The sequence below is a fragment of the Pongo abelii genome, chromosome 7, assembly GCF_028885655.2.
Source record: "Pongo abelii isolate AG06213 chromosome 7, NHGRI_mPonAbe1-v2.0_pri, whole genome shotgun sequence".
Classification (NCBI taxonomy): domain Eukaryota; kingdom Metazoa; phylum Chordata; class Mammalia; order Primates; family Hominidae; genus Pongo; species Pongo abelii.
Genome location: NC_071992.2, coordinates 122708256 through 122731205, shown reverse-complemented (window position 1 = coordinate 122731205; position 22950 = coordinate 122708256). Strand labels below are relative to the sequence as shown.

Sequence of the window (22950 nt, the reverse complement as noted above, 5' to 3'; positions counted from 1 at the left end):
AGTAAGGAAATAAAATTTGCAAACTGAGTAAAATACTGAGTTACCTCATATCAGAAAGGTAACTTCACAGTAAGGTAAAAAGCGCCACCTTTTATGTTAATTTGCATACTGCTTCCTGTGTTATTTCCTCACTACAAGTAGCAAATACAGCGTCATGTATACAGTGCAGACTCAATAAATAATGTTGATAATCCAATCCATTATATTATAAAAGGAAAAGAGTATAGTATCTTTAAAACACCTCTTTAAAAAATCTGTTTCCACTTGACTCTGCTACTACCTAGATTTGTGACCTTGGGCAAGGAGTCTCTGGGCTTATTTCTTCATCTGTAAAATTACGTAGATTATATGACATCTAAAGTATATAGTGTATATATACTTTTAACTCACCATGAAAAGCTATAAAATTTTAAATATATTTATATAAATAGTGACACAGGGCAGGCACGGTGGCTTACGCCTGTAAGCCCAGCACTTTGGGAGGCCGAGGTGGGTGGATCACTTGAGGCCAGGAGTTCCTGGCCAACATGGTGAAACCCCATCTCTACTAAAAAACACAAACTAGCTGGGCCTGGTGGCATGTGCCTATAATCCCAGCTACTTGGGAGGCTTAGGCATGCAAATCGCTTGAACCCATGAGGCAGAGGTTGCAGTGAGCTGAAATCACACCACTGCACTCCAGCCTGGGCAACAGAGTGAGACTCCATCTCAAAAAAAAATAAAAATAAAAATAAATAAATAGTGATACAAATCTTAAAAGTTGAACTTTCTTATTTTATAAATGAGCAAACTAGGGTCCACAGGAAGCTGATCATACTAACATGAATATTTATTGAATACTTCATATGTAACATGCTTTATATGCATATTGCTTATTTGATCTTCACAATCATAGCTCTGAGATGGGTAAAACCATTTCCATTTTACTGACAGAGAAACTAATGCTGAGAAACACCTGGAAACTTGTCCTAAACAGCTAGGATTTGAAACTTGTCCTAAACAGCTAGGTAGTTCATGCTTTATGCTATATATAATTCCTCTGTATCCAAGTCACAAACTATAATCACTCCAAGGGCACAACATTCCTTAATTTCATTTTCAAATTTTCAGTCCACTATATATCCTGTAACTGTAAAAATGAAGAGCCAGAAAGAATTTAAAAAATAAACTACATAGCTTCTTATCCAAAGAAAAAGAAAAACTCAAATCCTGATTGATTTGGTATCACATCCTCCTCCCAAGTCCATATTCAGCTCTGTGAATTCACCTGGTTTAACCTTAAGAATATAAAAATTAAGTTATGGCAGATATTGCTTTTAAAAATGATAATATAAAAAGTAAATCTACAGAAAATGGTCATCCAATCACAAGTGAAAAAAAGCTACTGTGGATGTTCAAAATCATATACAGTTAATGCACACAATATTGGAGAGAAGAGTATATGTGTGTGTGCAGTTTGGTGAGGGAGAGGGAATCCATATGAAACTCTGAATAGCACCTCTTTTAGTTGAGGAAGTGGACCACCTAAATAAGGAGTAACTTTATATAAACTCAGCCTATTTCTCTTTCAATTAATATTTTAATGAGATCCATACACATCAGTTTGTATTCCTGGGTCACACACCAACTCAAGTCAATGAGAGATGGTAAAGTACATTGTAGAGAACATTTACATTGTCAAGGATAATCCAAGATGTAGATAATCAAGGATACAGCATATTTGATATTAAAAAAAAACAACTTTAAAGGTTTCTGATCTTTCATAACTTCCTCTCTCCCATCTTCTGTAAACTCATTGGAGAAAGGAAACCAAGCAATCAGCTAGAAATAAAAAAAAAAATCAAGCTCTAAATTCTCTGAAACACTTCAGGTTACTCTTCATTTCATAAATTTCACTTTTGCATTAGTTTTAACCAATTATTTGGTTCACTAGCATAATACTACATTTTATCTTTAAGGAAGATTTTCACAAAGTCAGTGATAACTAGCTATGTATGACAGAAAAGGCCCAGTATACTGATGATGGTTTTATTTCTCTATATACCTTAATACCTTAATCCTAGTACTGTAACTATACAAGTCATTTGAAAAGCATCTCAAAACCATGCTTCTACTTTTTGGATTAGAAAGAGTTTGAAGTCCTACCCACTAGACTGATCAATCTGCTAATGTTACTTTCCAGGAATCTCCCTTTAAGTTTCTTTCCCTCTGCTACACACTCAAAGTTCCCATACAGCTGGGGCTTTCTGCGGTAATCTGTTAGATGTCATTCTCCATAAATCAAGAGTTTGCCAAGAGAAACATTTCTTCAACATAAAATTCATGAAAATGTCTTGAAAAAGTAAATTCTCAAATTCATTTGATCAAGTTGAAAATCATAAACTTATACCAAAGCACTCCCATCTCATTATTTTTAAAATATTTCATAACTCCTACATATTATCAACATTATATTAAGACTATTATGAGCAAAGACATTTTCAATTAAAGTATCTACTTAATCCACATGAACTTCAGAAACTTTAAGCACAGATTATTCTTTTGTATTAACAACTTCCATTTCCTTACGTGCAATTACCTGACTAATCTTCTAAGGAGAAATTATTTCCATTAGAAAATAAAGTTAAAAAAAAAAATAAAGTCTATCTGCAAAAGAAAAATTACCACTTACATTACAATGTTTCTGCAAATACTGAGATAAAATCATTATAATTGGGAATCCATCCTAGCAAAGAGAAAAGCTTGTACTGATATTTTTCCAGTCTTACATCCACAATAACTTAGCCATTGTAGTTACTGTTAATAAGTTTCCATAATTGTTACATAAATAATCTTTTGTATAATCAACTTGTAGGAAGATGAAAAAAGAAAAAACGACTTCTATGAGAAAGCACCACTTCCTGCTTATCTCCTTCTGTGCAGCAGAATGCACAGAGCCAGCCTACAACAAGGGATTACGTTCCAAAAACACTAGGCTGCAGATCATTCCTAATCCTGCCAATGACCTTATCTTTGCTTTGATCTTTAGATAAAATTTTTATTCAGATATCAAATGAACTTCTGCTTCTAGCCAAGAACTAATACTGCCTAAAACTACAATAAACACACACATGCACACACACACCAAACTTACACGAACAAAATATGTGACATAATTGTTTTCAGACACCGCAATGCTAGGCAATGATACCTGAATAAGGAGAAACACGTAAGATTAGCTCTTTGATTACCCAAGCATACTGAGTGGAGAAAGTTTCCAGTCCACAGGCAGAGAAAAAACAAGCAAAACAAACAACCCAGAAATGAGCACTGTCCAGTGAGAAAGCTTTAGAGGTCTACAAAGGGTTCCCTTCCAGCTTTGAACTGAGTACTGATTACCACCTACATGTATTGCAGCTATCCAACGATAAGAAGAGAGTACTTGAAAGGAGCAGAAGAAACAATAGTCAGCGTCCACACAGTAAGAATAGTTCGTGTTCTCACTAAATATTAAAGCAAAAAAATCTTTATTTACAAAGCCTCAGAATACTTACAAGTGTATTATTGTCTTAGTAAGGAGAAAAATTAGCTACACACTAAAGGCTATTCTGGTCCTAACAAAACTTATGAACAAGCCATTACCAAGTGATCATCAAAGAAATAAAAGCCACAATAGGATCAAGAAATAACTGTGTCCCAGATAAAAAGTGCAAGAATATATATAGGAATACAAAAATATTCAGTATCCAATTACATAAAATTCATGATGTCTGGTAGCCAATCAAAAATTACCAGGCATGTAAATAAACAGAAAAAAATGAACCACATTAAAGAGAAAAATCAATAAACACAAACAGACCCAGAAGTAACAGAGATGAAAGAACTGGTACAAAAAAAAAAGATGTTAAAACAATTATTATAACCATATTCAACAATATAGAAGATTATACACAGTATGGATATGGAAAATATAAGGGACCCAGTATGAACTTACAGGGAGAAAAATTGCAATGTGTGAGATGAAATATGCTGGATAGGATTAAGAGTAGATTAGCCATGGCAGAGAAAAAATTGGTGAATTTAAAAACGAGCAATTAAAATTATCCAAAACGAAGAGAGGGAAAAAAATGAATGGAGCATGAGGGAGCTGTGAGACCCAATGTTAAGCAGCCTAAAATATGTAGAATTGGAGTTCCCAAAGAAGAGGAAAGAGAGGATGGGAGACAAAAAATATTGGAAGAAATCTGGCCAAACATTTTCCAAATTTGGCATGAACTATAAACCTACAGAACCAAGCTAAAGGAACCCCCAGCAAAACAAATAGAAAAAAATATACCAAGGCACATCCTAATAAAATTGCTCAAAATCAGTGATAAATAGAACATCTTAAGTGCAACCAAAGATAGACACATTTTTTAACAGAACACCAAACATAAAAATAATGCAAGACTTCACTTTAGAAAAACGCAAGCCAGAAAACAGTGGAGTAAAATTTTAAAGTTCTGAAAAGAAATAAAACCTCATCAACTGAAAATTCTGTCTGGTGAAAATATCCTTTGAAAATGAAGAGGATATCTGGGTAGAAAATAAGCATATAAGACGACGCTCGGCAGCTGCAGCCCTTGCCTTGAGTGAGTGTGCCGCTCTCTAGCCCGCTTGAATGCTTCCCGCAGCCACCGCCACCCATTGGAATGGCCAACACGGGAGCTGCATATGGCCTGAGCCGGGAGGTGCAGCAGAAGATCGAGAAACAGTGTGATGCAGATCTGGAGCAGATCCTGATCCAGTGGATCACTACCCAGTGCCGAAAGGATGTGGGCCGGTCCCAGCCTGGACGCGAGAACTTCCAGAACTGGCTCAAGGATGGCACAGTGCTATGTGAGCTCATTAATGCACTGTACCCCGAGGGGCAGGCCCCAGTAAAGAAGATCCAGGCCTCCACCATGGCCTTCAAGCAGATGGAGCAGATCTCTCAGTTCCTGCAAGCAGCTAAGCGCTACGGCATTAACACCACTGACATCTTCCAAACTGTGGACCTCTGGGAAGGAAAGAACATGGCCTGTGTGCAGTGGACGCTGATGAATCTGGGTGGGCTGGTAGCAGCCCAGGATGATGGGCTCTTCTCTGGGGATCCCAACTGGTTCCCTAAGAAATCCAAGGAGAATCCTCGGAACTTCTCGGATAACCAGCTGCAAGAGGGCAAGAACGTGATCGGGTTACAGATGGGGGGCGTCTCAGGCAGACATGACTGGCTACGGGATGCCACGCCAGATCCTTTGATCCCACCCCAGGCCTTGCCCCTGCCCTCCCACGAATGGTTAATACATATGTAGATACATATTTTAGCAGTGACATTCCCAGAGAGCCCCAGAGCTCTTAAGCTCCCTTCTGTCAGGGTGGGGGGTTCAGCCTGTCCTGTCACCTCTGAGGTGCCTGTTGGCAGCCTCTCCCCGTGCTGACTAATACATTCCCTTCCCTATACCCATCAAAACTGGACCGACTGGCCTCTTCTTTTCCCCTGGGACCAAAATTTAGGGGCCTCAGTCCCTCACCGCCATGCCCTGGCCTGTTCTGTCTCTCCTTTTTCCTCCTGGCCTGTTCTGTCTCTGAGCTCTGTGCCCTCTGTTCATTCCATGGCTGGGAGTCAGTGATGCTGCCTCTGCCTTCTGATGCTGGACTGGCCTTGCTTCTACAAGTATGCTTCTCCCACAGCTGTGGCTGCAGGAATGTAATTTATAGGGAGGAGCCTGTGGCAGCTGCTGCCCCAGCCACAGCTGCACTGACTGTGCTCACCACACATCTGGGGCAGCCTTCCCTGGCAGAGGCCCTCGTGGCTTCTCATTTTCCATTCCCTTCACTGTGGCTCAGGGATGGGGTGAGGGGACAGAGAGGGAGGGCTGCCTACCATGGTCTGGGGCTTGAGGAAGATGAGTTTGTTGATTTAAATAAAGAATTTGTCATTTTTGAATGGAAACAAAAAAAAAAAAAAGAAGATGCTCAATATAATATGCCATTAGAGAATTTCTAATTAACACAGTGAGATACTACTACTACGGATCTATTAGAATGGCTGAAGTCTAAAACACTGAAAACATCAAATGTTGGTAAGGCTGTGGAACAGGGATTCCCATTGCTTACTGGATACAAAATAGCACAGGTCCTTTGGAGGAGAGTTCTTCAGTTTCTTACTAAGCTAACAATGGTCTTACCATACCATCCAGCAATGATTCTTGATATTTTACCTGAGATGAAAACTTACCACACAAAACCTGAACATGAATGTTTAGAGTAGCTTTATTTACAAGTGCCAAAACTTAAGAGTGATCAAGATGTCATTTAATAGGGGAGTGGATAAACTACAGTACATCCACTCAGTGGAATATTCAGTAATATTAGTAAAAAGAATTAAGGTGTCAATCCGCAAAAGACACGGAGGAATCTTAAACACACATTGCTAAGTGAAAGAAGCCAATATGAATTCATTCAATCATACTCTATGATTCCAACTATATGACACTCTAAAAAAAAGGCAAAACTATAGAGAGAGTAAGACGACCATTAATTACCAGGAGTTCAGGGAAGGAAAGGGAAGGAGGGATGAATAGGTGGTGCATAGAGGATTTTTAGCCCAATGAAACTAATCTGGTAATATTGTAATGATAGATAAATGTCATTATACATTTGTTATAGCCCATAGAATGTACAACAAGAGAGAATCTTATGGGCTTTCCTTGGTGCTTGAATACTGGTTCATTGATTGAAACAAATATAGCACACAAAAGCAAGATGTTAATAAGGGAAACTGGGGAAAGGGGGAGAGTATAAATATGAATTCTAATTTCTGCTCAATTCTTCCATCCATTTAAAACTGCTCTAAAAATGAAAGTATATTAATTAAAAAAAAAATCAATGGACCAAAAAAAGATAAAATGGCATAAAATTTAAAAGTTAGGGATCCTTTTTTATAAACACACATATAATTTTGAAAATATACATAAACACGCTGGGTGCGGTAGCTCACGCCTGTAATCCCAGCACTTTGGGAGGCTGAGGCAGGCGGATCACGAGGTCAGGAGTTCGAGACCAGCCTGGCCAAAATGGTAAAATCCCCTCTCTACTAAAAAAATACAAAAATTAGCCAGATGTGGTGGCATGCACCTGTAGTCCCAGCCACTCAGGAGGCTGAGGCAGGAGAATTGCTTGAACCTGGGAGGCGGAGGTTGCAGTGAGCTGAGATCAGGCCACCGCACTCCAGCCTGGGCAACAGAGTGAGATTCTGTCTAGGAGAAAAAAAAAAAAAAAAGAAAGAAAATATACATAAACGTGATAGTAACATTTAATAAAAGAAGGAAAAACATAGACTTTTTCAAGGCAAATAAACACTGAAAGAATTTATCACTAGCTGACCTACACTGTAAGAAATTTAGAAGTCCTTAAATAAAAGGAAAAATGATACAAATGGAAATCTGCAACTATAAAAAAGGAATGACAAGTGTAGGGAATAAGTAAGTGGATAAATATAATAGACTTTACCCTTATTTTAAAAATTATTTCAAATTAACTTTTTAAAGCAAAAATAATAATAGTGTATTGTGGTGTTTATAACATGTAGAAATAAGAGGTGTTATGATAAGAACACAAAGGCTGGAAGGGGGAAATAAAAGTATACTGTTACAAGGTATGTGTACTATATGTAAAGTGACATATATAATGCTACTTAAAGTGAGAATGTGACATATTAAAGATATGATATACATATAAAAATATATAAATATGTTTATATATAAAAAATATAAAAATATATAAATATGTTTATATATAAAATATATAAAAATATATAAATGTGTTTATATATAAAATATAAAAACATATATAAATGTGTTTATATATAAAATATATAAACACATATAAATATGTTTATATATAAAATATATAAACACATATAAATATGTTTATATATAAAATATATAAACACATATAAATATGTTTATATATAAAATATATAAACACATATAAATATGTTTATATATAAAATATATAAACACATATAAATATGTTTATATATAAAATATATAAACACATATAAATATGTTTATATATAAAATATATAAACATATATAAATGTGTTTATATATAAAATATATATAATGTATGGCAAACACAGATAAATAAAACTGAAAGGCAAAAATAGATAAATCCACGATAACAGTGAGACAGTTCAAAATTCTTCTATCAATAACTGATAGACAGAAAATCAGAAATACAGGACACTATCACTCAATTTGATTTGATCGACATTTGTGGAATATTCCACCCAACACAAATGTAATGTGTCTTTTAAAGTGCACACATTACATTTATTAAAACATACAATATTCTAGACCATAAAACAGGTCTAAATAAAGCCTTCAAATAGTAGTATGTTCTGTGATCACACAGAATCAAATTAGAAATTAGTAAAAGACAGTTATCTAGAAAAATAAAACACTCTCAAATGGGTCAAAGAAGAAATCAAGAGAAAATATTTTAAAGTAAATGAAAACGAAAACACAACATTTAAAACAATATTTAGGACGAAATGCTTATTATGTGTTTCAAATACTCATAAATGTATGAATTATACTACAAAGAAATAGTTCTCATGTGTGACTTCTAAAGGCAGTATCATGTTATAGACATTTTTTGAGCAAAACCTGGAGTTTATTTTCCAACTCTATTACTTTACTATATTCTCTTTTCAGATTAGAATTTTTGCTTAGAAAAGCAACAAAGTGAAGTAGATAAAATAGATTCTGGGCTGGGCGTGGTGGCTCACACCTGTAATCCCAGCACTTTGGGAGGCCGAGGCAGGTGGATCACCTGAGGTTAGGAGTTTAAGACCAGCCTGACCAACATGGTGAAACCCCGTCTCTACTAAAAATACAAAAAATTAGCCAGATGTGGTGGCGAGTGCCTATAATCCCAGCTACTCGGAAGGCTCAGGCAGGAGAATTGCTTGAACCCAGGAGGCAGAGGTTGCAGTGAGCCGAGATCACGCCATTGCACTCCGGCCTGGCTAAGAGTGAAACTTCGTCTCAAAAAAAAAAAAAAAAAAAAAGATTCTGACTAGGTTTGAATTCTGGCCATTATAGAGAGTTCTTGGACCTATTAAGCTTTCCTATGAACCTTTCCTGTTTTGTTTTTCCCTGTGGAAAAGAAATATGACTGCCTATTTCACAGGACTGTTTTGAATTGATAAAATAATTAAGACACCTCAAATAGTCTCTGCCATATATAGCAGGTACTCAATAAATACCAGATATCTTCCTATTTGTGTGCTATACTAGTTATACAGAAGTTCACACTCCACACAGTACCCGGCAGCAGTCATTTTATTCACACTTTTGAAATATCCCACCAACAGCAACTTAGCTGTGCCTTAGTGAATTTATTTATATTCCATTACCTTTAACAATTACAACAGATCACCAGACTCTGAGTTATAAGCAACATCCATACTAACCCAAAATAATAGTATCACTAGTACCTTTTTATAATAGTCAAGCATTTGCTGACATTGATGACTTAAAATGTAAATGCCAAACTATCACACATTAGTAATAACTAAAGCATGATTAAAGGTCTTCTCTAAAGTGTCATTCTTTACCTTGCCACTGGTAATATATTTGCAATTAATTTTAAGAAATTTCTCAGTAAATGCTTCCTCTTCCTCAGAAGTTGAAGATACAACTCGTGCAGGTCGAATACCAGTGAAAGCAGATGAGGGAGTTGCTTCTGTTGGATGGACATCAGGATTCTTTTTTTTTAAAGAAAAAAAAAAGGAAAGAAAAAAAAAGAAAACAAAATAAAAATGAGCACACTATTAAAAAGTCAAATGAATAGCTTTCCCCAATAAGTGTTGTTTCATTTCACCACATTCTGGAAGTCAGCCCGAAATATTTTTACGTAGAAATTATAGGAAAAAAGTGGCACTATTTTCATATTCAATAAAGATCACAAACACAGGATAAACTTACATTTATAGTGATTTTTAATAGGGAGATACACATATCTATCTATAAATTTAAAAAATAAAATAATCTGGAGAACACTGAAGACTACATCTCTTGTACCCACACCCAACACATAACACACATGTGCACACACACTCAGATGCTCCTGAATTAAACCACTGACTCTGATAAGACCATGTAATATAATATCCATCAGGTGCTGGGAGCAGAAAAAAGGTGGAAAGCTTGCCTTAGTACCTAAGCATACAGCAGAACCCATTCACTGGAATAGCCTTTTAAATCTCAAGCTACAGTTGATAAATCCCATTCCACTAGATCACAAGCTTCTTAACTTTTTTGGTGCTACTGACCATTCTGACAGTGAAGCCTATGAACCAGTTTCTCAGAATGTTTTGGAATGGCCAAAATAAAATATAGAATTATAAGGAAAAACAATTAAATTGAAATAACACAGTATTAAAACATTTTTTAAAAACAAACTAGAAGTGTATATATATATATATATACATATTTCATATGTATATGAAATATATATATACATATATATGTATGTATATATATATATATATACACATATATATATACATATATATACAAATATATATATATATTTCTTGGTTTTGTTTTTTTTTTTTTTGAGATGGAGTCTCGCTCTGTCGCCCAGGCTGGAGTGCAGTGGCACGATATTGGCTCATTGCAAGCTCTGCTTCCCGGGTTCACGCCATTCTCCTGCCTCAGCCTCCCGAGTAGCTGGGACTATAGGTGCCCGCCACCACACCCGGCTAATTTTTTGTATTTTTAGTAAAGACGGGGTTTCACCGTGTTAGTCAGGATGGTCTCGATCTCCTGACCTCATGATCCGCCCGCCTGGGCCTCCCAAAGTGCTGGGATTACAGGCATGAGCCACCACGCCCTGCTATACATATATATATGCTTCTTTACTAATATATTAAATAACACAAGATTTAGTGGTGACTCTGGACTCTGATAATTACAAGTTTGAATCCAAATTGTGATATAATGGCCATGAGCAACATTTTGTGTTCTCTGTAACAATTCTAAGGTGATCTGAAAATATCTGTAAGTTCTACTGAGGACAAAGTCCCAGGTATGCCAGGTATTTGCTGCTTATATTATATCCTCTTATTTTTAAAAATGTTAGAGGTCACTTAAAATTTTTTACATCCGAGTTCACAGGTCCTTTAAATACTACTCCCCACAATTCCCCCCAAAGTTTAATATTCTCTACCTTGTAGGAAAGCTAGACAGATGTGTTTTAAATACTTACAAAGGCTTTCATACCGTATGAATAAATCCACACTGCCTTGAAGAAGTTTTCATAGAAGCAAGATTCTTCTGAGCTTTGAGTTAAAATCTGTCACTTTGTAACTTCTACCTAATAGCTCTGATTTGGCATTTAGAAATAATACACAATACTGCCTTCTCTTCAATATCATAAACTGAGATATCTGAAAAGAACTATCAAACCTGAACATAACTTTTTCTCCCCTAATACATGGATCTAATTCCTTCAACCCATATGAGGGCAGAATTTTTACACCTCCTTTCATATATCCCACCTAAAATGTAGGGCTAAAGCCCAAGCACTGGGGCAGATATTCAACAAATGTTTGTTGAAGGAAGGACAAACAAATGCAAAATACTGTAAAACAACTACGTTTGATATACCACAATTCCACTGTTTTAAAAAACGTGAAATGGAATGAGATTTTAAGTTTCATGACACTGTTCAATCATTAATATCTATTAACAAAATTTTCCTCAATCTTTTCATTTTAAAATACAAATTAATAACTTTGCATTCATCTTGTTGTCTTTGGTAGTTATTATAGTTAAGAGTTTTATAGCACATATAAATTCAGTTAGCACAGATAAATAAGTGATATTAATAATAATCTCAATGATATTTATGAATACTTGTTATTTCTGTTATATGGACTATTTCATTTAATTTTTCAATCACTCATATGAAGTATACTATGATCTTAATTTTTAAGGAAACTTAAGCTTAGCCAAGTTCGATAACTTGACAAATGAGTAAGGAGCTAAGATGCAAACCTATGTTATCAACACACAAACCAGTGAGCTTAACTGTAATACTGTATCGCTTCCCTTTCAAATCTTCTACCAAACAATTCATAAATATGCTAAGAAAAAAATAGCTGGTGCAGAGCTATAAGAGGGTCCCCCTGCAAACTGGCAAAAAGCTATCAACAAATTTTGTGATTCCTCAATTCCCCCAAAATTGAGTTAACCACATTAGTCACACACAAATATAAATATATGTGTGTGTATATATATATATGTATATATATGTGCACACTGTCATATGCTTTCCTTAAATGAAGATATGCCTTTTTGAACAATATATGATCTCTGAGGTTACCTGAAAGTCTGAACTCAGTATCTATAGCAATACCAATGTGTCAATGTAATCCTTTTAAAAAGAATGTGAGATTAGCAAATGCTCAAAGCAAAGCACAAAAAAGGAGATAACTTTCAAAAAAGATCAAAGTTGTTCAGAGGAATTACCAGACCTCACTGTAACTTACATAAATGTACACTATTCAAAGTATTAGTATCCCTATGTAGATGGTTTTGAATGCTATTTTTAAACTGTGATTATTAATGTGGTGGTTTTGCAGCTCATTTGAGGGCTTGCTGATGCTTCTCTGTATAATTTTGTTTTAGCCACCAGAGAAGGTCCTTAAAAATATAGAAATATAAACATCTATATCTATCTATCTAGCCTCATTATTGCCCCAACTATTCAAATGTAAAAAAGCAAAGCATTGCTAGGGCCAATGATTTACAAAAAGTTTAATAATCACCTAGAGTTATCTTTTTTTGTAGAACATATTATACAATATGATTTGTATGTTATTATAAAGCATTACCATAAATGAATTAGCAACTCCAAACTGCCCACTTCCCTTCTTGCCTTGGCTTTATTGTATTTTTGCTCTTTTGTGATTGAAAATTTGTAGAAATGTTCTCTAGTAACACATAGGTAGGGCAAAGGAAGATTGAGGAGGAAAATCCATACAGGCACAGAAATACCAACATTTGTATTTACTTCATGCAACGTATATACAATATATCCTTTAAAGAAAACATTTACTTTTAAAGCAGTGTATGCTGTATTTTTCTTTCAATCCAATATATATGACGATTGCCATTTACTGTCTATAAATTATGTTTAATCATCTCCACTTCCTGGGACCAAGAACTTAAGAGTGTTTAAAATCAAATACAGAATAAAATAATAAAATTAAAATATCAGGATCAATTTTTAATTCTAATTATGGAAATAATGCTCCCATCTGGAATCTAGGAAAAAAAAAAAACCCTCATCCAGTAATTTACCCATTTCTTGTGATGTTAAAAATATAGGGGTTTCTTCTATATAAAATATTTGTTTCCGAAAATCTTCGCAAACACTAAGTCCTATTATAAAGTTTAATTTTTCAGATACTAACCATAAAATTTTGTTCTAAGGATATAAGACCAAGGTATAATTACAGCATAATCTATTAAAAAGTACATATTAAAAAACAATTCCTTATTAAGTTGTTATTTAAAATAGGTTTAAAAGCATCAAAGCTAAATTATATGTAATAATATGAACGTAGTATGTATGATTTATGTGTTATTTACACATTTGAGTGGTATTGATATTTATAGTTTTATTATAATATATAAGCTTACATTTAATATATGTTATATATCGCATAAGTTGTATATATTTATATTAATATTGAAGTCTAAAAGTATTAAAGTTAAAATCATAATTTAGGAAAAAATTACAATTTATATATTCTATAAAAGAGATAAAACATGTTTTATATATAACATATAATATTGTATGTGATAGATATTAGTGCCTTTAATTTTAAGTTAAAACATATATATATATATATATTCTATATATGCACAGAGAGACAGAAAAGAGAGGTTATGTTTGTGAATTGTTAAAGGATGTCATATGTGAGAGCAATTCCTGAAGCACAGGCGATATTTAACCTTTTCAAACTACTTTAATATTCCTAACTAAAATTGTTTTAATTTCTTGCATGTCTGCTATTACTTGTAATTAATGTCCATTTTCAGGTATACAGGCATACCACTTCAAGATGCCAATTAATTATGTGACTATCATGATTAAAAAAGAGAAGTTTTTTAAAAAGTTTTCACAATATTTTACAAATATTCACAAGCTTCCCAAAACCCTATGAGAAATTAACTTTACCCTTCAATATATCCTAAATGAAGAAAATTAACTAAACATCTCTAAAAAAATCTTACTTGACTAGAATTAGAAAGTTTTCTAAATTTCCCCTTCCCTTCAAAGATAAAAAATATAAAATTCTATAATATAAATAAAACTCCATAATATAAATTCTATATAATTATAATTTTATGAGGCAATGTTATGGGTTGACTGACTGTCTCCCCCAAAATGATAATGCTAAAGCCCTAACCTCCAGTATCTCAGAATGTGACCTTATTTGAAAATAGGATTTTTCAGATGTAATTATTAATTTAAGGTAAGGTCATACATGAGTAGGGTGGGCCCTTAATCTGACTGTTTTCTTTATATAAAGAAGAGACCACCATGCGAAGACATACATACAGGAAGTAGATGGCCACTTGTCACAAGCAAGGCAGAAAGTGGTGATATATTTACAAGATAAGGAATGCCAATGATACCTGGCAAACACCAGCTAGAAGAGGCAAGAAATGATTCTCCTCTACAAGTTTCAAAAGGAGCATGGTCGTACCAACAGTCTGAATTCAGACTTCCAGCCTCCAAAACTATATGGTAATAAATTTCTTTTGTTGTAACCCACCCAGTTTGTCACCCTTTGTTATGATAATACTAGGAAACTAATATAGGTAATTAAAAACATTTCTAAATCTTCTACATTTTTATTTTTGCTTTGGTCAAGCAAAAATTTCATGCATTACTTCCACACAGTTCTTTACTACAAACTTCCTAGTTCCTACAAATTGTGACACATATATTTAATTTAGATCATATGTCTCAGTTATAGAGTACCTGCACTTGCTAGTAGTCATCATTTCATTACTTAGGCAGTACAAAAAGTAGTTAAGAACACAACACAGAATCTAGACCTTGACTGCCAGGTTTTCAATCTCAGTTCTACCACTTACTAACCATCATTCTTCTCTCTATGCCTTACTTTCCTCATTTTTAAAAATACAGATCATGATTATTATACCTACCTCATGGGTTAAAGACTAATTAGAAGTCTAAAGTAATTAAAATGTTATTAAAGTGTTAAAGATTAATTAAATTCTGAAATGAACACAGTAAATACATAGTAAGCACTCTTTAAGTAAAAAAACAATAGCCACTGTAGCAGCATAATCACAGCCTATCCTTAAAAAGGAAGATTTAATATGCCTACATTCTATTGCTATTTTATACTTTTTCCTCTTTCCTCCTTTAGGACTTCCTGGGCCTTCCCCAGAATCTCTTAAAATTATTTTTTTTCAAAATTATATTGTCTTATCATCATGTGTATCCAATTCAAGTGTTATTAATATTCTATTTTTATCATATTTTAGATTGATTAGAGTATTATACCATGTTTTATCTTAAAGAGAATATGACTATCTGCATATCCCACCCTTCAGTAGAGTATATTAATATAAACATGAGTACTTTAAAATTATTTCACTTTTTCATATTACTTATTTTAAACATTCTTCCACTGAACTTCATCCTGAATATAACACATTAACAGTTTTAGCCTAAAATGGCATTAGCATAATGGGTGAACTTAAGGTACAAAGGAGAAAAACCAAAGGCGTACAAAACAAAAGCAGGTTTCTATATTTATTCAAAAAATGAGAGATTTAAAGAATCTTAGGAAGATGATAGTGCTAAGTGGTAGCTATTACTATACCGACTTTTATAATGATTAAATATCACCTAACTCTTTGGGTCCAATTATTTATTGGACAAGAGTAGTGTTTCTGAGTTATCATTTTCCAGCTATAAAGCAGTAATAAAAAATATGGGCTCTGAACCAAGCCCATCTGGGTTAGAATCTTAGCTTAGCTACTAGCTGAGTGACCTTAAACACAAAATAATTAACTTCTCTTCCTCTGTTTCCTCCTCTATAAAATGGATACAATAGTTATTGGTCAGGTACTAGAAAAAACAGATGGCACATCAAACTGAGCTTTTTTTTTTTTTGAGACAGAGTCTCACTCTGTAACCCAGGCTGAAGGGCAGTGGCATGGCTCACTGCAACCCCCAACTCCTGGGTTCATGTGATTCTCCCACCTCAGCCTCCTGAGTGGCTGGAATTACAAGTGCCTGCCACCACACCCGGTTAATTTTTGTATTTTTAGTAAAGACGGGGTTTCACCATGTTGGCCACGCTAATCCTGAACTCCTGACCTCAAGTGATCTGCCTGCCTTGGCCTCCCAAAATGCTGGGATTACCACCGTGAGCCACCATGCCTGGTAGAAACTGAGTAATTTTAAGAGGATTTAATTATGGAACTATTTACAAAGGTACATATGGTGTACAAAAACCCAGGGTGAACAATAACAGAAGACTCCTCTATCCCTAAAGAGGTAAGGGGGAGAAACAGATACCTAAATTTAGAGATGGCTCTGTGGAAAGGGCTGACAAAAGATAAGATGAGATGCTGAAGAATGTGGTCACTCTGAAGTAACCTTATAGGGAAGCAGCTAGGAGAATAAATATGTCCCCATCTTATTCTCTCTTTCCTTCCCTCTTATCTTCTGCAACTGCTCCAGAAAGAACACCACCAACAGAAGCAAAAGGTCAAGAGAGAGTCCACTGATGCAGTCTACCACCCAAAGGACACTAGAGAATACAGAGTAGTCTGGAGGGACAAACACAGAAACCCAGGCCAAATGCCTACCTCATAAATTTGAGATAAGGAATAAATGATAATACTTTTAAAGTGCTTAGAATTATATCTGCTGCAATACTACATTTTAGCTATTTTTATGATTTTTACCATTACTTTGGTTCTATCTCCTTCTATGTTTCTTCCTCCATATGTGAACAAAAAAAAGTGAAAAATAAAGAAAAAATAGTTTTCCATGGAAATTCTCAAAATGCAATATTTTTAAGTGAAAACAAATTATTCAAAAACCAATGAAAGTCTTTATGCTGACAAAACCAGGAACATATTTTTAGCCTCATAGTAAACCACTACTAAGCTAGACATTCAAAAAATTTATCAGTGGTTGCTGGAAATATAAACTGAAAATTTCTGAGAAAAACATATAATAGCAAAACTAATAGACATTATTTTAATCAGTGTAATGAAAATGTAAACTATATCTAATAAAACATAATATCCTTACTTCTAAGGGATTTATACAGCATGGGAGACATAAAACTCAATAATTAGAATATAGAAATATAGGCACTTGAGATATGCAGAAAGTCATAGAAATATTATCCTGGAGCCTGGTAATGAATATAATCCTAGGTAAAAAAAAAAATACAACTAAAATTTACACAATCAACCGTTGTAAGAATTATTTCTAACTATTGCCCATAATCTCTTTGATGGCAGGTAAAGAGTATCATTCCATGTAATGGGAAGTTCACAAACTCTTCTCTTACCCTTTTTTTTTTTTTTTAAATTATTTTCCATTTCAATAAGTTTTCAGGGAGCAAGTATGTCTGGTTACAGGAATAAGTTCTTTAGTGGTGATTTCTGAGATTTTGGTGCACCCATCACCTAAGCAGTGTACACTGTACCCAATGTGTAATCCTTTATCTCTCACCCTACTCCCACACTTTTGCCTGAGTCCCCAAAGTCCACTGTATCATTCTTACGCCTTTGCATCCTCATAGCTTAGCCCCCACTTATGAGTGAGTACATGTGATGTTTAGTTTTCCATTCCTGAGTTACTTCACTTAGAATAATAGTCTCCAATTCCATCCAGGTTGCTGCAAATGCCATTCTTTCATTCCTTTTTATGACTGAGTAGTATTCCATGGTATATATATACCACATTTTCTTTATCCACTTGTTGATTGATGGGCATTTGGGGTGGTTCCATATTTTTGCAATTGCAAATTATGCTGCTATATATGCATGTGCAAGTATCTTTTTCATATAATGACTTCTTTTCCTCGGGGTAGATACCTAGTAGTGAGATTGCTGGATCAAATGGTAGGTGTACTTTTAGTTCTTTAATGAGTCTCTTACCTCTTTTTTTTAATCTATCCCAGAGACAAAGAATTTACCCATATCGCTGGCCAAATTACAGGAAGTTTTTTGGTCCATCTTTGACGTAGCTAAGTCACTGAGGATTAAAAGATCATTCACATAACCTTATCCTCTCCATCTCTTTCAGTCAAATGGCAAAAGTAAGAAGGGGCACATTTTCACACAGGTTGAGGCCTGGCCTTGTTGCTCCCTTAACTTTCAACATTTTGTTTTCTTTGATCTTATACCTTCCAAAAAGCCAGTAGACAGGCAGATTTAGGTTAAAAGCCGATGAACAGGAAGAGACCCCACAGGTCTCTAGTCAGGCATGATGCTACAGCTTAGATTTTCATAATTCTGCTTTAGGGTTTGAAACACAGGCTAAATTAATCTAAGGCTACGTAGTTACTTTGTCATTGCCCCTTATGAGTACATCTCTTTGTAAGTCCCATGGGAAAATGGCTATGTTCAAAAAGGTATTGTGTCATTTGGTAAGTAATACCTACCATTAAAACCTGACTTCTATTCTTATCAATGATGACAACAAATGTAATATATTCCTTTTATGTGACTGCATTCTAAAGCATAGTATTGCCATAATTATATAAATAAGATATCCAACAAATAAATGAAAAAGACCTCATTTCTCTCTCTCTCTCTCTCACACACACAAACACACATACATGCAGAAAAAAGTTCCCAGGCAAGGAGAAAAATAGTTATTAATAATATCATTTAATTTATTCTATGAAAGGCAAAGAAATATATAATTCCTTTCAGAAGATTTTAGTCAAAATTGTTAAATGAAGTTTAGTTCCCTGAAGTTCATTTGTAAAATGTAAGTTATTAGAACACTCATTCCTTAGAAATGCTAGATAAATTAATCTACTATGTCAATTCTTGGATGACTAAGATGATAAATTATTTTTTAAAAGGCAGTGCGTCAAAATTAAACTCACTTAAGAGTTCTAAGTACTATATACTCATTTATTTATAGATGAAATAAACATCAAATTGGACATGAACTTCCTCTACTGTGATAATGTCATGTTTTTTGGGTAAGATTCCTTTGTAAGTTAAATTATATATGTTCTTGAAAAAATAAGAGTTGATGAATATTTTTGGCCCACCACCACCACCTACAAAGGTAAGTCAATTTAAGCTATATGGTTTCATAAGAATGTCTTATTTTTAAAGCTGGGATTTACAAACTTAAGCAACAAAATAAAAAGGAAATATTTCATTCTAACCATAGTCAAAATGGAATGTAAAAAACAAGACAGTCAATGTAGACACAGTGAGATTTCTTCAGAGCCATCTTTGCAAAGCAGAGATACTTACAGTGGTCTTATCAAATTCAGCCTCAGATGATGTTGGTGACAGAGGACTTACGGGGCTTAGAGATGGAGAGCTCTCTACACTGGAGACATATTCAGGATCAGGAACATACAGAACCTGTAAGAAAACATTCACACAAAGATTTAGTTAAACTGAAGTGTTAATAATTAGATGGTGTTCTATAAGCAAGCACTATTAACAATGACCTTGTTCTATAAGCTAGCACTATTAACAATTACCAATTAACTAGAAAAACATAAAAATTTTCAAATTATAAGAATATGAAAACATTTTTAAAAAAGAACCTTTAAAATCAATTTAGATCCATTTGATAATATATACGGCTGGAATAGGGTGAGGAAACATTAATTTTCATATACTATACAGGTGTCACTCCTAAAGGACAATTTGGCAATAGCTAGCAAAATTTAAAGTGCACATATCCTCTGATATAGTAACTTTACTTCTAAGAATTCACCCTACAGAAATACTTGCATATAAAGAAAAACAGATATGTATAGGCATGTTTACTACAGCAGTATTGACCTTAGCAAAAGAGTAGAAATAGTCTAATGCTTTAAATAAGTATGATATATCAATACAATGCAATACTATGCACGCGTGAAAAAGTCTGAACTAGAACTGTGATTAAATACAACACTTTCCAAGAATCAAAGTTAAATTAAAACACAACAACAACAAAAGTAGGCTAGATTATTCCTGAAAGAAATGCAAACTGGCAACTGGTTGCTTTTGGAAAAGAAATTGAAAGTTTGAGATGGAGGGATGCCTTACTTTGATAAAGTAATTTTTTATCATATGCATATATTGTTCTGAATATTTTAAAAAGCTCTTTGTAACTATATTTAAAAAGAAAAATTTACAATTATTTTCAATATATATTAAAAAAGAAACTCATACAGACATAAAACCGTTAATTTTCTCTTACATGGCCAATATGATTTGTTAAAAGCACATATAAAATTATTCTCAAATTTTCTATATTATTAACTACAGTACAATAAATACTTTCTGCCTTTCTGTTTAATGTTTCTAAACATCAGCACATTAAAAAAAAAGATACTACCTGTCCAGTAACAACTGCTCGGGAGAATAACTTATTTAATTGAACAAGTTCGTTAGGTGTTGTATCAAATTTCAGGGCTATGCTATTCAAAGAATCCCTTGATTCAACCTGTTTAAAAGAAAAAATAAATTATTTCAATGTTTAAAACAGAAAAACTAAACTATAATATTTAATGAGCATTAATATATCTAGGGACCAGCTTACATTTGATTAACAACTGGTATTGTCATCTTTGAAAATAACTGTCAAGAAACACTGTGTTTTGTTAGCAAATGCTCTCAATCTATTACAACACAGAGTACAGGCTTCATCACAATACATTTACATTAGGTCTCTACTTCAAGTAATTTCAAAATACAAAACATAATTTAAAAATCAAAAACTGATTATTTTCATTTTACAAAGGTTTTAAAATAATATACTATTCCTTTGAATAGTTTCTAAAATATATGTGACTTCTAGCAATATACTAATTTCATTTTTGCAAAGTACACCTGTATTAAACTCAAAATGATCTTTATGCATATATTCTATCATTGCACATATAAATTAGAAAAATATTTGAACTAAAGTTGAGTAATTTAGTTCTGAATCATTCGTATGTTTCCACGATCATATGTGTAGAAATTATAAATAATGAGATTTCGTCAATTACCCTAAAAGAAAATGTCACTTGGTCAATATAATATAACCACTTAGAGTCCCCATTACACATGGCATTAAGAGAGCTCTGAAGAAAACACAAATAAGTGCACCTAAAAGTGGTTTTAGTGCACAAGGAATTTACAATCTAGTTGGAAACTAAGATAGAAAAGGTTATAAAAGATGAGCAATTTAAAATGGAATAATGAATGCAATAGAAGTTTTGAGTATGAATAAAAGCACCATGTAATCCAAATTTTCTAGAAAAGACTACAGAAAAAAAATGATTTAAAGCTGGGTCTTGAGGAAGGGTCGGGAATTTGAAAAGTAGAGAGAAAGGAACGAACTTTCAAAGTGAAGATAACAGAACTGACATAGTTAAGAGACAGAAAACTATAACATATTTGTGGGATACTGTCCTCTTCCTCCTAAACCATCCAGAGTAGACTCATGAAGCACAAATTTTTAGGAAGGTGATTACATGGAGTTAAGTCTCTAAAAAGGATGAAGAGGCATTCAGAGGTCAGACATGGTGGGTCATGCCTGTAATTCCAGCATTTTGGGAGGCCGAGGCAGATGGATCACTTGAGCCCAGGAGTCCAAGACCAGCTTGGACAACATGGCAAAATCCCATCTTGACAAAAAATACAAAAATTAGCTGGGCGTGGTGGTGCATGCCTGTAGTCCCAGCTACTCAGGAAGCTGAGGTGGGAGGATCACTTGAGCCTGGGAAGTTGAGGCTGCAGTGAGCTGTGATAGCACCACTGCACTCCAGCCTGGGCGACAAAGCAAGACCCTGTCTCCAGAAAAAAAAAAAAAAAAAAAAAGAGGCATTTAGAATTAGGTTACAGAGGATTTCAAAAGTCAGGAAAAGCACATGTGTGTGCATTTGTTTGTGTATGTAAAACAATAATATATATATTTTCCTTAATGGTTTTATAAAACCAAATTTATGCCAAATATTTGGGTTAATACAATAATAATCTAGTTCTGCCTACATGCTTCTGTGCAAACTTCCCCATCTACACAATGTACTGATATAAAACCTACGTTACCGAGATAATATATATAAAAGGTCTCTGTAAACAAATGATATTTTGCAGTAACATCTGTAAGTTTACCAAGTACTTTCATAATTAATAATAACACATTTTATTCTCACAGTGATTCTATTAAATGAGACGATGAAGGTAACAAAACAGCCCAAGTGGCATTTCATATTACTGGCATCAGGGCTAGAATTACTGGAACAAGAAAGAGAATGGATACAGAAAAACAAAGATAAGGTTTAAAGTAATAAAAATGTAAAGAAAGAAATTAAGGTACAAGATTTCAGCTAAGACTCAAGAGAAGGCATTCATGGATTGAATGGAGTTGTGGTGACAGCAGTAACAGTATGTCAGGGAAGCAAATGTGAATGAGCAAACCGATGCTGACTCTAAAGACTGCAACCTGAATGAATAACAAACTGAAAGGGAACGGAAATGAGAAAATCAGGAATTGTGGAAGGATGGAGGAAGAATTGGTAAGAGGTTTCCATAATTTGTTTAGTATGAAGTGATAGTAGGAAATGCAAGCAACTAGAAAGGTAGGGATAGAAAAAAAGTTTGGGTCTCACTCCACATAGTTTATAAA

The 22950-nt window shown here is 34.0% G+C and overlaps 1 protein-coding gene and 1 pseudogene across 7 annotated transcripts in view; one reads left to right on the top strand and one right to left on the bottom strand.

Moving 5' to 3' along the window:
- OXR1 (oxidation resistance 1) overlaps window positions 1-22950 on the bottom strand; it is a 490658-nt gene that overhangs the window by 51930 nt on the left and 415778 nt on the right. For all 7 annotated transcript variants that reach the window (NM_001372293.1, NM_001372294.1, XM_054560902.1 and 4 more), the window contains 3 exon segments: window positions 9626-9775; window positions 19590-19703; window positions 20674-20781. In NM_001372293.1, the coding sequence (NP_001359222.1) occupies window positions 9626-9775; window positions 19590-19703; window positions 20674-20781 (372 nt within the window).
- Window positions 4639-5971, top strand: LOC103891374 (transgelin-2-like; annotated as a pseudogene).